Source organism: Heloderma suspectum, chromosome 5, assembly GCF_057233095.1.
Source record: "Heloderma suspectum isolate Gila_16-S chromosome 5, 16-S_ref, whole genome shotgun sequence".
In the NCBI taxonomy this organism is placed as follows: domain Eukaryota; kingdom Metazoa; phylum Chordata; class Lepidosauria; order Squamata; family Helodermatidae; genus Heloderma; species Heloderma suspectum.
In genome coordinates this window covers 146678216-146693417 of record NC_139462.1, presented here as the reverse complement: position 1 = coordinate 146693417, position 15202 = coordinate 146678216, and the positions used below count along the sequence as shown (strand labels likewise).

The window sequence follows — 15202 nt, the reverse complement described above, 5'->3', positions numbered from 1 at the left end:
GGAGAGAGCCTTCCTGGTGATGGCACTCAGTCTTTGGAATGTTCTCTTCAGGGTGGCTTGCCTGGCACCTATGTTGTGATTTTGGGGGCACCAGTCAAATACCGTTTCTATTTCCGGAGACCTTTTAAGAATTTATAAGCCTGAGTAGAGAGGCTTTATGCAACGTACACCTCCTAGTTTTTAATGTTTACATATTATTTTCTTCTCATGTTATATTGTATTCATATAGTCTGTAAGCTTCTCTGGTGTATTTTAACTGAAGGGTGGGGTCTACATTTATTAAATTAGAAACTTACAATATTTGATAATTTAATCAGTACATCATTGTTCTACAGTTCCCCTTAAGAAGAACTAGTGTGGCTTGAAACATATTTGGATTTTTCTTCAGCATTTTTATGTAGGCCTGTACCGTTTTTATGAGGCTTGGACCACTTTTTCACTAATGATCCCAACTCAGGCCAAGACCCAGTTACATTTAAGCACTTCAAAGAGCCACTGATTCCAGTGGGAGAGTTAAGCACATTCTTACATTTCCCCCACTGAAATCCTTGGGTACTTACATACAGATGGCTCCTAATGCCAGTCAAAAGACATTGTGCATCTGTTCTGTCTTTCCCTCCTTGACAGATTTTCTGCATTAGGGAAAAAATGGTAGAAGCAGTTTGAAAACACAGGAGGGTTACAACTGGAAGATGATGATATCTGGACCCTCTGTAAAATTCTGTGAAAGAAGCAGGGCAATGGTGTGATAAATGACTCATCTGGAAGCACTCCCTGAGATGTAGTAATTAACTTTGGTTGGACTGTATCCTATATTTGCATGTTATTTTGCTTTTGCCCAATATTTACTTGATCTGTCTCTTCTCCTTATGTAACTGTATCAAGAACAAAATGTACAAATTTTTCAGGGTACACTTTACCACTTAAGCAAAAAGTCTTTAATCTTTCCCTGTGATAATTGCATTTGATATTAACATATGGAGAGAAGGTTCTCTCTAGGCAGAGAGTACTATATGAATGCAGCTGTACTTGTTATTGCCTGGATTTCTAGCCATGTCTAACATGAGTGCTCACAGCCGCTCTGCGTAGAATGACTTGCCCAAATGGTTCAATTCCAGCTGGTACTGCAGGTGCTCAAGACTTAGGAGATGACGTAAGGCTGCTCGCCGAACCTGCCATATAGGAAGAAGGCTGTTAGAACTCATCCTTCACTGCTTCTTTTAAATTTCATCAAGTGCTGAGTGCTCCATTCTCCACCATTCCTTTGTCTTTGCATCCCAGTATTCCAGCTTATAATTATGGATGCCCATAACTACCTCAACCCAGGGAGGTGAGAGTGGCTGCATTTGCATCTGGTCCCCTGCAGTAGGTGAGAGCCCAGTGCAGGCATTGACTGTGGGGGGGGTGGGGGCATGGGAGGAGGAAGACATCAAGAAAAGGGAGGACTGCAGGCTTATTTCTGCCTATGGACCATGAAATAAGCTAACCATTAGCTTTTGCATTGATTTAGGATCCATGCAATGGGAGGTAGCTGAAACTAATTGGGGGTTTTGTTCCTGTGATGGTAGACATCTATGTGCAAACTCCAACCAGAGTTCAGCACTTTTAATGCCCATTAATTTCAGTGAGAGGCAGTTATGTATGTACTCAACCATTTAAAACACACTTTAAAATGCTTACACTTGGCTGGATTGTGTCCATATTTATTTATTTATTACATTTTTATATCCCACCTTTCCTCCATCATGGAACTCAAGGTAGCATCCATAGTCTTCCCAGTTAGTCTCCCATCCAGCCACTGACGACAAGACCAAAAACTTCTTAGCAGCAGGAAGGTAACTGCCTCACAGCCCCCCAGACCATGCCACTGTTACCAATGCATATCATTAACACCAAGCAAACCATCCTTGTTTTACAAGCTCTAATCCAGGTGTACAATATATGCTACAAACAATTTTTTTACAGGCAATATTTATGGCAGTCCAAGGGTACAGATGTACATGGCTGTGATTTCATGGCAGGATGGGATGCATCTGGGATTGTTTTCTTCCCATGGAAATAGGGGGCAAGTCTCATAAAGAAAGTTTGGACTGAGAGGATTTTCACCTGCTTGTACCTACATGAAATGGGGGGGGGGATGCATTTGCCGTCAGATCTTACCATCATCAATTGTTTATTAGCATAGTGCAGCTCTTCTTTCATTTCTTCCTGCTGCCTCTTTCGTCTCTTTGCAAAACACCTGTCCTCCTGTTTTGCCCGCTGCAGGCACATAGCTTTGCCAAGTTCCCAGCTGCAGAAATGGAGGAGGTATGATGGGTCAAATAGTGCGGGACATCAACAGTGCAGCACAAATCAGCCTGAGAGAATATTCTTCTTTGCATAGGAAACTATTGTTGATCCATTTATTGCAAGATGCATGCATTTTCAAACATCTTGCTAAAGACCAAACTACATGTGTGGCCTATATGCATAATAACTTAGCAAATAGTTCTGAAATGGTGATCACAGAGATATCTGTCAGCCCACTGTGTATACAGTTCAGTTCATGCAGGACTTCCTTCAAACATTTGTGTTCCCACCTAATTGGCTGGGTTGAAAGCTGGAGCAACTCTTTGACAGTGTTTCTGCCCCTGCTTGGATGGTATACTCCAGAATGAGATGCTGGGGGATTATTGCTCTACCTCTTGGCAGTTATGCTTTGGCCTTCCACAGGGTTCTGTTTTATCCCCAATGCTGTTTAACTTTCTCTTTGAGAAATCATGGAGGATGGATGAAGTGCCAGATGACTGGAGGAGGGCTAATGTTGTCCCTTTCTTCAAAAGGAGTAAAAAGGAGGAACCTGGGAGCTACAGGCCAGTCAGTCTAACATCAATCCCTGGGAAAATTCTGGAGCAGATGATAAAGCAATCCATCTGTAAGCACCAATATGGAATTGTCAAGAACAAATCCTGCCAGACGAATCTGGTCTCATTTTTTGATCAAGTAACCTCCCTTGTGGACTGTGGGGATGCTGTGGACATAATATACCTCGACTTCAGCAAAGCGTTCGACAAAGTGCCCCATGATATCCTGATGAGCAAACTAGCTCAAAGTGGGCTAGATGAAACAACGATCCAGTGGATCCACAGTTGGCTACAGAATCAGACTCAAAGAGCGCTTATCAATGGGATCTTCTCAAACTGGGGAAGGTAACGAGCGGGGTACCGCAGGGCTCAGTCCTGGGCCCAGTGCTCTTCAACATTTTTATGAATGACTTGGAGGAGGAGGTGTGGGGAATGCTGATCAAATTTGCAGATGACACAAAATTGGGCAGGATAGCTAGCTAATACCCTGGAAGACACAAACAAAATTCAAAGTGACCTTGATAGACTGGAGCGCTGGACAGAAAACAACAGAATGACATTTAATAGGGATAAATGCCAAGTTCTGGACTGCACCTAGGAAAAAGTAGCCAAATGCACAGTTACAAGATGGGGGATACATGGCTCAACAACACTACAAGTGAGAAAGCTCTTGGAATTGTTGTCGATCACAAGCTGAATATGAGCCAACGATGTGATGTGGCTGCAAAAATGGCAAATTCTACTTTGGGCTGCATTAATTGAAGCATAGCTTCCAAATCCCGGGAGGTACTAGTTCCCCTCTACTCAGCACTGGTTAGGCCTCATCTGGAGTACTGTGTCCAGTTCTGGGCACCACACTTTAAGAAGGATGCAGACAAACTGGAGAGGGCTCAGAGGAGGGCAACAAAGATGATCAGGGGACTGGAAACAAAGGCCTATGAAGAGAGACTGAAAGAACTGGGCATGTTTAGCCTTGAGAAGAGACGACTGAGGGGAGATATGATAGCACTCTTCAAGTACTTGAAAGGCTGTCACCGAGAGGAAGGCCAGGATCTCTTCTCGATCATCCCCGAGTACAGGACACGGAATAATGGGCTCAAGTTACAGGAAGCCAGATTCTGGCTGAACATCAGGAAAAACGTCCTGACTGTTAGAGCAATACGACAATGGAACTAGTAGTGGGCTCTCCCACACTGGAGGCATTCAAGACAAAGCTGGACAGCCATCCGTCAGGGATGCTCTGACTTGGATTCCTGCATTGAGCAAGGGTTGGACTCGATAGCCTTGTAGGCCCCTTCCAACCCTACTATTCTATGATTCTATGATTCTATGATTTATAAGAAACTGCTGGGAAAGGTCATCCAGAGGTCTGGGCTGAGGTGTCCCCTATATGCAGGTGACACCCACCTCTGTCTCTTCATTTCATCAATTCCATATGAAGCAGTGGGCATTCTAAATCAAAACCTAAGCATAGTAATGGGCTGGATGGGAGTCAAGACCTGAAACTTAATTGAGACAAGATGGAGGTCCTGTTAGTGGGTAATTAATCTGCCATTTTAAGTGGTATCCATCCTATTTTGGAGGGTGTTGCACTCTCCCTAAAGGATCAGTTTTGCAGTTTGTGGGTGTTCCTGGATCCAGCATTGTCACTAGAAGCACAAGTGGTCTCAGTGGCTCAGAGCACCTTTCATCAGCTTAGGCTGATATACCAACAGTGGCCCTGCCTATTCATTTCTCTGTTTGTTTATGTGTTGTTTATTGCATTTATATCCTGCCTTTTTACCTCTTGCAAGGAACCCAAGGCAGCTTACACTGTCCCCCTCCTCTCCATTTTATCCTCACAACAACAGCCCTTTGAGGTAGGTTAGGCTGAGAGTGTGTGACTGGCCCAAAGTCACCCAGTGAGCTTCCATGGCCGAGTGGAGACTAAAACCCGGCTCTCCCAGCTCTCAGTCCAACACTCTTGCCACTACACCACACCACACTCTGCCTAGATGGAGTCTTGCCACAATAATCTTTGCTTTGGTAACTTCTCATTTGGATTACTGTAATGTGCTGTAGGTGGCGCTGACTTTGAAAACGGACCAGAAACTTCTGTCGGTCAAAAACAGAGCAGCAAAACTTTTGATAGGGACTGAATGGTTTGATCATATTTTGCCACAGTTTTGTCATCTGCACGGGCTTCCAGTCCATTTCCCAACCCAATTCAAAGTGGTGGTTTTAATCTTCAAAGCCCTAAATGGCTTGGGGCCAAATTACCTGAAGGACTGCCTTTGGAACTTGTTAAGTTGTGAAACTCAATGCCACAGGTCAGCAAATTACACTCGCCTCAGTGACAGCAATTTTCCAGGCCTAGAGAAACTGGACTCCTCTGTTTGCCTGCCTTATACTGCATATCAGCCTCAAAATCAAGCTACAATCTCCCATATACCTGGTCAATGCCTGATCTGCCACCTGCCATTGTTATTCTCAGCATAGCCCAAAGACCTACCTCTTCTTCTTTCAGACAGTAACTGCTCACATGTGGTGGCATGGCTGGCTGGCCCTGACTTCTGAGTGGTGGATGCCATTGTGGTGGGGCAGGTGACCACCAGTGTATGTACCTACCCAGTCCTTGAGGTCATCTTCTGAGGACGTTCTCTAGGTGCCCCAATCAGATAACGTGTAACAGGTGACTACTGGGCCCTTTCAGTGCTGACACCCCAGTTATGGAATGTTCTCCCCAAAGTGGCTCACCTGGAGCCGACTTTGCTTCTTTTCAGCACCAGGTGAAGACATTTTATTTTCCCAGGAATTTTAGCATTTACATTTTTAAAATCTTAAAATCCTTTAGAGAGTTTAGGGGTTTTTTTAGTGTTAAGTTATACTATGTTCTTGTGTTGCTGTGTTTATTTGTTTTCCCTGTTGCTGTAAATATACTGCTTTTGTTGTTGTTTGTTTTATGTCTTATCTAGTATTCTAAGCCACCCATGGAACTTTATGTGATGGGTTAGCATACAAACATTGTTATTAAAAATAAATTGGAGAATAATTTAGCAAGTCAAACTAGCCGTAGAACTGCCATTGCTCCTCCTTTCTCCTCTTAAGAGTTTTAATGTACTCTACTATGTCCTCATGGAAGAAAGTGGTGACACTGTCTTTTGTGTCTGCATGAGTATGTAAAGGAGGGGGGCTCTCCCTATATATACAACATATAACATGATTTCTTAGTCCATAACTTAACAATATGTAATAAGGAGCAGCAGCAGTCATAAACGTGTTGATTATGGTTTGCCATTCATTCCAGATTAATGGCTGTTATCTGCATGCCACAGCCAAGCTCTGATGTGTCTTTCAAACCCAGCACAGTCAGTAGCTGACTTAAAACAGGTCAGGCCATAGCACTGGGAGGTTTTGGTGTTTATCATCAACTATGATTTTGTTCCTATCTGCATTTTCAGCTGGGTGTCAAAAGCTTTGCCACCCCAGAGACTTTCTGCTTTATTGTTTCTGGACATAAAAGAGACTTTTAGTCACTAAAATGCACAGTTAGAAAACAGGATTTCAAAATCCATTTACCTTCGCATCAATTTAGCAAAATCTTGAACTTTTTCTAACATCTGAAATGCAATAGAAGACTGTTAGTGCAAAGCAAATGGGTCATGCTGGTCCAAATGGGAAAAAGAGGAGCACTTTCTGACACTACACAAAGAATCCCTGCAGCTAGCTATTTTGTTGATTGTGTGGTAGGCATTTGTGAATGTAATGTGGGACATATGCAACCATATGTGGTTCCTATTTAGTCACATGATGAGGCGATTTTTACCAGATTTCGACTTTCATGTATTTCCAGTTGATTGTGGAAATGTGATCAGATTTGGCTGGTCACATAACCAATCAGTCAGATAACCAACTCCTTACATGGCTGTTGTAATACGCTTCCCATGGTAAGCTGACAAGTGACTAACACATGGAAAGAAATCATTGTTAGTAGCCACCTAGAGTTCCCAAAGCATTTACTAAAGCAAAATATGAAGCAAATCAGAAGTAGGGGTGGACGAAAGGTACTTACCTTTCGTCGAAGCTTGTTTGAGGTGGGGGGGAGGCGCTTCGCGGCTCCCCCCGCGAAATTCAGGCCGGGGAGGAGGCTTCCCGCCTCGCCCGGCCATGAACGCCATTGTTTAAAAAAAAAAAAAACGCCCCCGTGATAGGCTACATGACGATTAACGTAGCCTATCATGGCTAGATCTGCAAAGTCAACCGTGATAGGCTACGTTAATCATCACGTAGCCTATCATGGGTGACTTAAAAAAAAAAAAAGCGCGTACGCTAATGGCGGCCCCCATAGGGAGCCGCCATTCGCGTTCCTTATTTAGTCGCTGTAGTCTACGTAAATGTTTAAAAGGTAAGTCACCCGTGATAGGCTACGTGATGATTAATGTAGCCTATCACGGCTGACTTTGCAAATCTAGCCGTGATAGGCTACGTTAATCGTCACGTAGCCTATCACGGGGGCGTTTTTTTTTTCTTTTATTGGAATGGCGGGGGCGGCAGCCGGTCGAAAGACCAGCTGCCACTCCCGCCCCTCTCGAACACCCGCCGAACCGCTGGCCGGACCCGCCGCCGGGAGGGACATTCGGCAAAGGTAAGTCCCGTCCCGGGGGGGTGCGGGGGGCAGGGGGGTCCAGAGGATTTCTCCCCGAAACTTGTTTGGGGGGCCGAACACGTTGGCGCTCGGCCCCCCGATGTTTCGGGGAGAAATTCTCCGCCATCCCTAATCAGAAGGGCTCTGGTCAGGCAAAACTTCTGTAGGAATTTAAGGAAAGTTAAAAGAATTTTAATACGATTAAATTTCTCAGGAGAAACATTCATACATCTCAAAGTTGCCCCTGAATTCCACCTAAACTGAAATTTAGGATTCATTTTGAGAGTCTAAGGCTGGGAGTAAGTCTCATTGAACTCAGCGGGACTATATTGGCCCCAGGAGCATAATCAAGTCACCTGTAGCGTTAGAGGGGCCTAGAGATCCATAATGCTTGCTTAAGTTCATTATTGGTGCAATTCCCTTGCTAGTAAGCCTCTGAGCATGTGAAGATGTGTCAAAGGCTGATACATTCCACACTAATGAGCCAGAAGGCATTATCAAGATGTTCCTGAGAAGCAAAGTTTGTTTATGCTGAGCTGCAGGTGGCTGTGCTGAGAACCAAATGCTTAGTCCATGCTGGGAATGGATGCTAGGGGGCGCTTGCTGCTGTTATGCTGCCTCATTGCTAACATGTATGGTATAAAACCCATTGCACCCCATGGCTCTGGGTTCAGAGAAGCTGTCTGATCCAACCATTGGGTACGCCTGTGTGCTGTAAGTTACCAATAAAGTACTCCTTGTAAGTAAACCTGGATCTGATTTATCACTATCTTGGCACCTCTAAATCAAGAGGTCGAAGCCCACAGCCAGGCAATACAGGGACTTACTTCTGTATAGATACACATAGGATCACACTGTTACTTGAATGTCATATCTGTAGGAATTGTTAGCACAGTTACTTAAATATGATTTGTAATAAAAAAAAATTATAAATGCATGTTTATTTCTAATTAAAGAATGGATATGTGACATTTCTCAGGGGTATCCTAGATATATGCACCCATCATTTAGTTAGCTCAGTTACTAGTCAGGCACTTCCCAAGGGGCTGGAGCAGCAGGTAATGACAATTTGCTTATTTATTCATTTAACAATATTTATTAATTGCTTCCATTAAAGTCATTTCTAAGTGGTGTACAAAAACAAGTCTTTAAGCCGAAAACCCAGAAGGGTTGGCAGCCTGCCTAATTTGTAGTGGTGGGGAGTTCCAGTAAAAATAAATAAATGGAAAACATGCAGTAAAAACAAAATGCCCAATTACATTAAAATCAACCCATGCCTGCTTAACTCTGGGTATTGAATACAAAGCCAACGAGAACAGTTTTACTCCTTTTCTGTGACATATTCAACCTCAGACTCTGGAACTTGTTAAGCTATGAAACTCAATGCCACAGGTCAGCAAATTACACTCGCCTCAGTGACAGCAATTTTCCAGGCTTAGAGAAACTGGACTCCTCTGTTTGCCTGCCTTATACTGCATATCAGCCTCAAAATCAAGCTACAATCTCCCATATACCTGGTCAATGCCTGATCTGCCATCTGCCATCGTTATTCGCAGCATAGCCCAAAGACCTACCTCTTCTTCTTTCAGCAACTGCTCACGTGTGGTGGCATGGCTGGCTGGCCCTGACTTCTGAATGGTGGATGCCATTGCGGTGGGGCAGGTGACCACCAGTGTATGTCCCTCTCTGTCCCTCTATCTCTCCTCCTGGCCTGGCGGCAGTTTGTATCTGTGGTTGCCATGGTAGCAACAAACCATGCTTTAGAACTGCCAGACAAACACAAAGATCCTGATTGGCTGGTGCTGGTTGCTTAGGGGAGGAAAAGGAGACCTACCTTTGGTATTTGCGGATTCAGTTTTAGACTGACAGCAGAGACGATTTCTGCCATTCATTTGGTGGAGTGAGATCCTGTTGTTTCCCTTTCTCCACCATTCTCCTCGTGACTACATGTTAAAGTATTCCAAAGCATAAATTCTCCCTGAAGGGGAAAAATGCCAGAAATGTAGCCATATTTTACCTCCTGCGTTTGAACCTATTTTTTTCCTCCCTAGATTTTCCTAACTGCCATCTCTGTAGCTCCTGTAGGGTTATCCCTCCACTGAGCTTTTTGCCACTTGAGAATGAAGCAACTATTGTTTTGGTTTTGCATAGCATTAGAGTGCCTCATAATGGGCGTCTTCACATGGAGCTTTTCTCCTGCTATTGAGATTGCTCACTCATGGAGGTTTGAGGGCCCTTTAGACGATGGCGTGAACCTCCAGTCCAGGGTGTCTTCTGCACTAAATGACCTTTATTCCGTTTTTTAAAAGATTGGAGATAATTACTGTGCTTGCGTTCTGCTTCAGTTCCCTTGTGAAAAAGGAAAAGCCGCAATAAGAGGAGTTAGACCTAGGGATGTACGAAAGTCACTTACCTGTTCGCGGATTATGTTGATGGTGGGGGGGGGAGGCATTCCGTTCCTCCCCCCCAGAATCCTCTGTGGCCGGCTGTGCTCCGCAGCAGCTCCGCGGAGCAGCCGGCCAGGCCCGGCCAGGCCAGAGCCGTCCGCAGCTGGATTTCCGGCCGCAGAGGGCTCTGGGTAAAAAACAAAAAACAAACCCGCGTACGCAAATGGCGGCGGCTACGGCCGCTGCCATTTGCATTCCTTATTTTTGCCCTCAATCTACGTAAATATTTACGTAGACTATGACGGCAAAAATCAAGGGGAATGCAAATAGCATAGCAGGCGCTATTTGCGTCCCTTTTTGATTTGCCGTTTTAGCCTACGTAAATATTTATGTAGGGTAAAATGGGGAATCAAAAAGGGACGCAAATAGCACCCGCTACACTATTTGCGTTCCCCTTTATTTTCGCCGTCATAGTCTACGTAAATATTTACATAGACGAAGATGGCCAAAAATAAGGAACGCAAATGGCGGCGGCCGTAGCCACCACCATTTGCGTACGCGGTTTTGTTTTGTTTTTTTAACCCACCCAGCCGTGATAGGCTACGTAAAGATTTACGTAGCCTATCACGTCGTGTTTTTTTTTTTAACCTAGCCTTGATAGGCTACGTAAATCTTTACGTAGCCTATCACACCTTTTTTTTTTTTTTTTTTTTTTACAAGAGTGGAAATGGCAGCGGCAGCAGCCGGTTGGAAGATCAGCCGCCGCCGCCACCAAAGCCACCGCCGGAGCCGCCGCCACCCAGAAGATCCACCCCAGGTGAGTCTCGTCCCGGGGGGGATCCACGGGGGGGGCAGGCTCTTCCGCCACAGATTTCAGGGGGCCGAATGCACTGGCATTCGGCCTCACCGAGATCCGTGGCGGAATTCTCTGCCATCCCTAGTTAGACCACAGCGCCATCTAGCAGCTATATAATGAAACATATGGAAGACTCATATAAGGGGGGAAAGGAGGGGGAAAGGGGAAGGAAGGAAGCACGTGTAAAGGGAATCCGTTGTGATCCTGCATTTAAAACGGAAGCAGAAAGCCCCATCTTAAATGAGGATTTTAGGCTGGTTAGGGATGCTCAATGTATCAAATAGGCAATGCTGACCCCACTCTCCCAACATTGCTTGACCTCTATGGCAACAGAGCTACAATCCCCTAAGAACTCATACACGTAAGTGACAGAACAAATATCCTCGGAAACCTCCCCTTCCCCCTTTCAGATGTTTTATCTAGAGCTTACATTTTTATCCTTTAAGGCAGGGGTGGCGAACCACTTTCAGACTGAGGTCAGAATTCCAGTTTAGAGAAGCTCTCGGGGGGGGGGGGATGCCAGTGGTGGGCAGGGCCAGAGGCAAAGTGGGAAGGGCAAAATATCAAACATGCCAGCACATTTTAGCTTAATGCTCTTACTGCCACTAAGTAAGCCTTAGCAGAGGCATTTCATCCTTTTTAGAAGGGAACCACCAAATGCCAGGAAACCACCAAATGATCAGTGGTTGGAGGAAAGCAGTCTAGCAGTCACCTATACTGCTGACGGGAGCATCTCCTAAAGATCACATAACACCAGTTTTAAAGGAATTGCACTGGCTGCCACTATGCTTCCGGTCGGAATTCAAGGTTCTGGTGATGACATTTAAAGCCCTAAGCAGCTTGGGGCCTCGACATTTGAGGGAGCACCTCTCCCTATATAAGCCTGCCTGAGGACTGAGATCTGTTGGAGGGGCCCTTCTCTGCATCCCACCAGTGTGAGACATACACAGTGGTGGGATGTGTGAGAAGGCCTTCTCTGCTATGGCCGAGATCCGTTGCGGAATTCTCTGACATCCCTGTTCATAAGCCATTGCATCTCACCCAGTACTACACTTAGCTATGAAGATGAAAATAAATCTCCAAGGAGCAACACAGCAGGTGATGTTTTCTGAGTGCCTGAGAATATAGTTGCTGCTTTGTACACTCAGGTGTGAATTAGCATGGCATCATTATTAACTTATAATGCCAAAAAGCCCTCTGTTGTAGATGTGCAGGGGAACTTTAACCTGGAAGTTGCTCTGTGCAATTCACACCCGTGGCATGGGACGGGGCAGTCAGCATTGTCAAATATACAGTGGTGTCGCATTACTTCACTGAGTCAGGGTCTGTCAGGGCATTGCTTACAGGAGCCATGGAGAGGTATAACATTATTTGCACACTCCTTTGCATGCTTCCTCAGAAGTAAGCCCTACTGAGTTCAGTGAGGCTTCCAGTGTAGTTTGTGTAGGGTTGCACTCTAAAGTGTGTAATCTCTCTCAACTTTTGAAAACAAATATCTTTTCTTTGATAGGTGAAACAGTAGGCAACTTTTCTTTTACCATACTTTGGTTAGAAGTTAGTAGGGTCCCTAGAAACCAGGTAAAGCTGGCTGCCAATTGAATTTGAATCTAGGAGGCTTTAGTTTCCCCTCTTCTATGAATTTCTTTGGTTGTCTTCAGCAAGTCACTTATAGCCTCAGTTCCCTATCTCCAAAATGGGAATAATAATCCCCTACCTCATAGTGAGAGAGCAAACAAAATAAAGGCTGGAAAGCTATTTGCAAATTAGGAATTATATCAAAACGGGAAGTAATAGCAGTGGTCTTTTCTCCAACCATTACAAATATCACAAGTCTCTATGTTCAATAGTGGGATTGTTTGTTTGAAGCTTAAATGAACAATTACGAATTGCTTTTCATCTCTTCATAAAAGCAGAGTACCATATGAAGCACAGAGTGCTCAAAATATAGTGCAGTTTTAGGATAAAATGAAAATTGTTTCTATTGTTGCTTTATTTGTAAAGTGTTGTTATATATTTGTATGCAGCTCTTTTGTCATTCTCAGAATCATTTTTAGAGATTAGCAGATAAGGCAATGTGGCATAGAGGAGATGATAGAAAAAGAGGGGAAATTATATAACCTTGAGGGGTTTTATTTAATATAAAATACAGAGGGAATCTTGCATAGCCCCCTTTTTATTTGTAGCTGTAAGTGGCTATTTGATGGGGAAAAAGTTACACTGGAATTCTTTCCTAGGAACCTGGCATTTGGAGGCTCTGCTAAATAATGGCTTCTGGTGTATATTGAAGGAATAACCTGGGAGGCACAGCACTGGTGAAAAAATCCACTTGCTGAAGCAAGCAAAACTGCAGAACTGGACTATGATGAGCATACGAGACCTACCTTTTTAATGTCCATGTAGACTATTAGCAACAAAGGGAACTTTCCACTTGGACCGGGATAGGCAACCTGATGCCCTCTAGAAGTCTTGCACTATAGCCCTCATCAACCTCAGCCAGCATGGCCCATGGTCAGGGACTATGGGAGCTGTTGTCCAAAACATCTGGAGGGTATTTCTCCTTCATGAGCCCTATTGAAATTAATGGAAGCTCTGCTGCTGTCAATTTCAATGGGGCACACACAGTAAAGCTTTCTGGTGGGTTGTACCCAGAAGAGCCCAACTTTCTCTTTGTATGCAGCAGCCAGTGCACTCTTTCCACTCCAAGTCAACAGCAGCTGGCCTGCTTATAGCAAGTGAAGTTAGTCCTTTGTTTGTTTCTTCTGGAGTGCACTGAACCAAAATGCTTTAGTTCTTTGTAAACTATTGATTAGTTGATGAAGGCTATTAAAAATATAAGTTCACGGAACATGCTGTTCTCCCCCAGCGCTTTCTATTTTATTTCATAAAACCACAACAGGTCATTCCACTGCATCAGCAATAAAGGTTTTGCCCTCAGTGGGCAGCGCCATTGTCCTGTAGCTACAGCGAGATGCAACATTGTGGATGTACACATGATACGTGGTGATTAGCAAGAATAAAATTTTAACAGACACGTCATTCTAGCGGTTTGCAACTCAAGTCAAAAGCCATGTTTTTAGCTACTGACAAATGTACCACAAAGACAATGCCAGCATATTTTAATCTACTCTCTTTCCCTTTGGAAAGCCCCTCATTTCTATTTTTCACAGCACCGTTCATTGTTAGCAAGCTGTACGTCAACACATTCATCCATTTATTGTTGTTGTTTAGATGTCTTAGAGTGCAATCCTAAATGACTGGTGCTCTTCCGGTAGAGGGCTCTGAGATCAGAGTACTCTGCCAATCTAAAGCCCTGCTAGCAAGTGCCAGACAGGGCAGGTGGAATGACGGACGCATTTTCACCTCCAATTCCACCTTAAAAGCATTGTAATCTAGGCAGGCCATTCACTGACTTACCTTGCTGTTAGTAGAGATGGGTGATAGAGAGGCTTCTGGATCCAGTAGATCCACATCTCTCCTCTCCCCTCCCCACACAGCATCCAGCCCCCTTTCCTCCTTCCCCAAACCTCCTCCAAGGTTGCAACATCAGCCTTGGAAGAGGAACCAGAGTTTTCTGCCACAGCTGGGAGAGGGGAATCCCTGCTCTGATTTTCTGCTGAAGTTGTTGCTGTGTCTACAGCAGGGAAGGATCTCCACCATCTTATTTCCTACGGTCCCTGAGATGCCCTCCCAGGGACCAAAGAATTGCATTCTTAGATGTCTTTCTCAGAAAAAAAAAAATCAAAGCAACTTACAACAAAATTAAAACACAAAAAAATTCAAACAGCTAAAACAATTATTCATGAAATTACAACCACCCCATAAAACAACTAAAAGATCTGGCCCCATCTACACCGGGCTTTTACTCCAGGGCAGGTGCGAGTCGAGGACCATTGTGATAGATGATGTAGTTGCAACTTCACAGCCATCCATGTTTTTTGCCTGGAAAAAGCGGAGTTCCAAGGAACCGTTTTACTGTGATTTTGGGGGGTTGCTGCAGGTTCCCCCACAGTTGCAGGCCGTCTGTTCCTTCCCCGAACTGACTTTAAATCTTACAGTGGGCGTGATGTAGGCGCGCATAGTGCCTGCGTCACTTTGTGATGCCCCTTTATTACCCCATCCCTTTGCAGCTGCGCAGTTACAGAGGCACGGAGGGGTGTTTTCATTTATGTAATCACTCTTACGCACATTTTTGCAGCTTCGTATCTTCACAATGGTTGCTTTTGGACTCAGTACCCAAGGGCTGGGCAGGGTCTTGGGGGAAGGAACAACGTAGCTCCGGGGACCATTTGAGAGCGATGTCTAGGCACGTAGCGCTCACACTTGTTAGTGCGAACCATCGCGAGAGTCTCAGGCTGGGGAACTGACAAACTGATGGTGTGGACATGAAGGAGCACAAAACACCCACTTTTTACCTAAAACAGGGTCAAAAAGACACAGCGGAGCCCCCGAAATATAAAACAGCCACTGAAGTGTCACACCCCCACACTCATGG

General features: G+C 44.7%; 2 protein-coding genes across 2 annotated transcripts in view; one reads left to right on the top strand and one right to left on the bottom strand.

Annotated features, from left to right (window-relative positions):
- Positions 1-15202, top strand: part of CNTNAP2 (contactin associated protein 2) — a 2014778-nt gene that overhangs the window by 1346394 nt on the left and 653182 nt on the right. The window lies entirely within an intron of this gene.
- Positions 1071-9116, bottom strand: CFAP141 (cilia and flagella associated protein 141). Its single transcript, XM_084857752.1, has 4 exons — positions 9042-9116; positions 6402-6442; positions 2161-2290; positions 1071-1172 (listed from the first exon to the last, which is right to left on the bottom strand). The coding sequence occupies exons 1-4, from the start codon at positions 9114-9116 to the stop codon at positions 1071-1073; spliced, it is 348 nt and encodes a 115-aa protein (XP_084713878.1).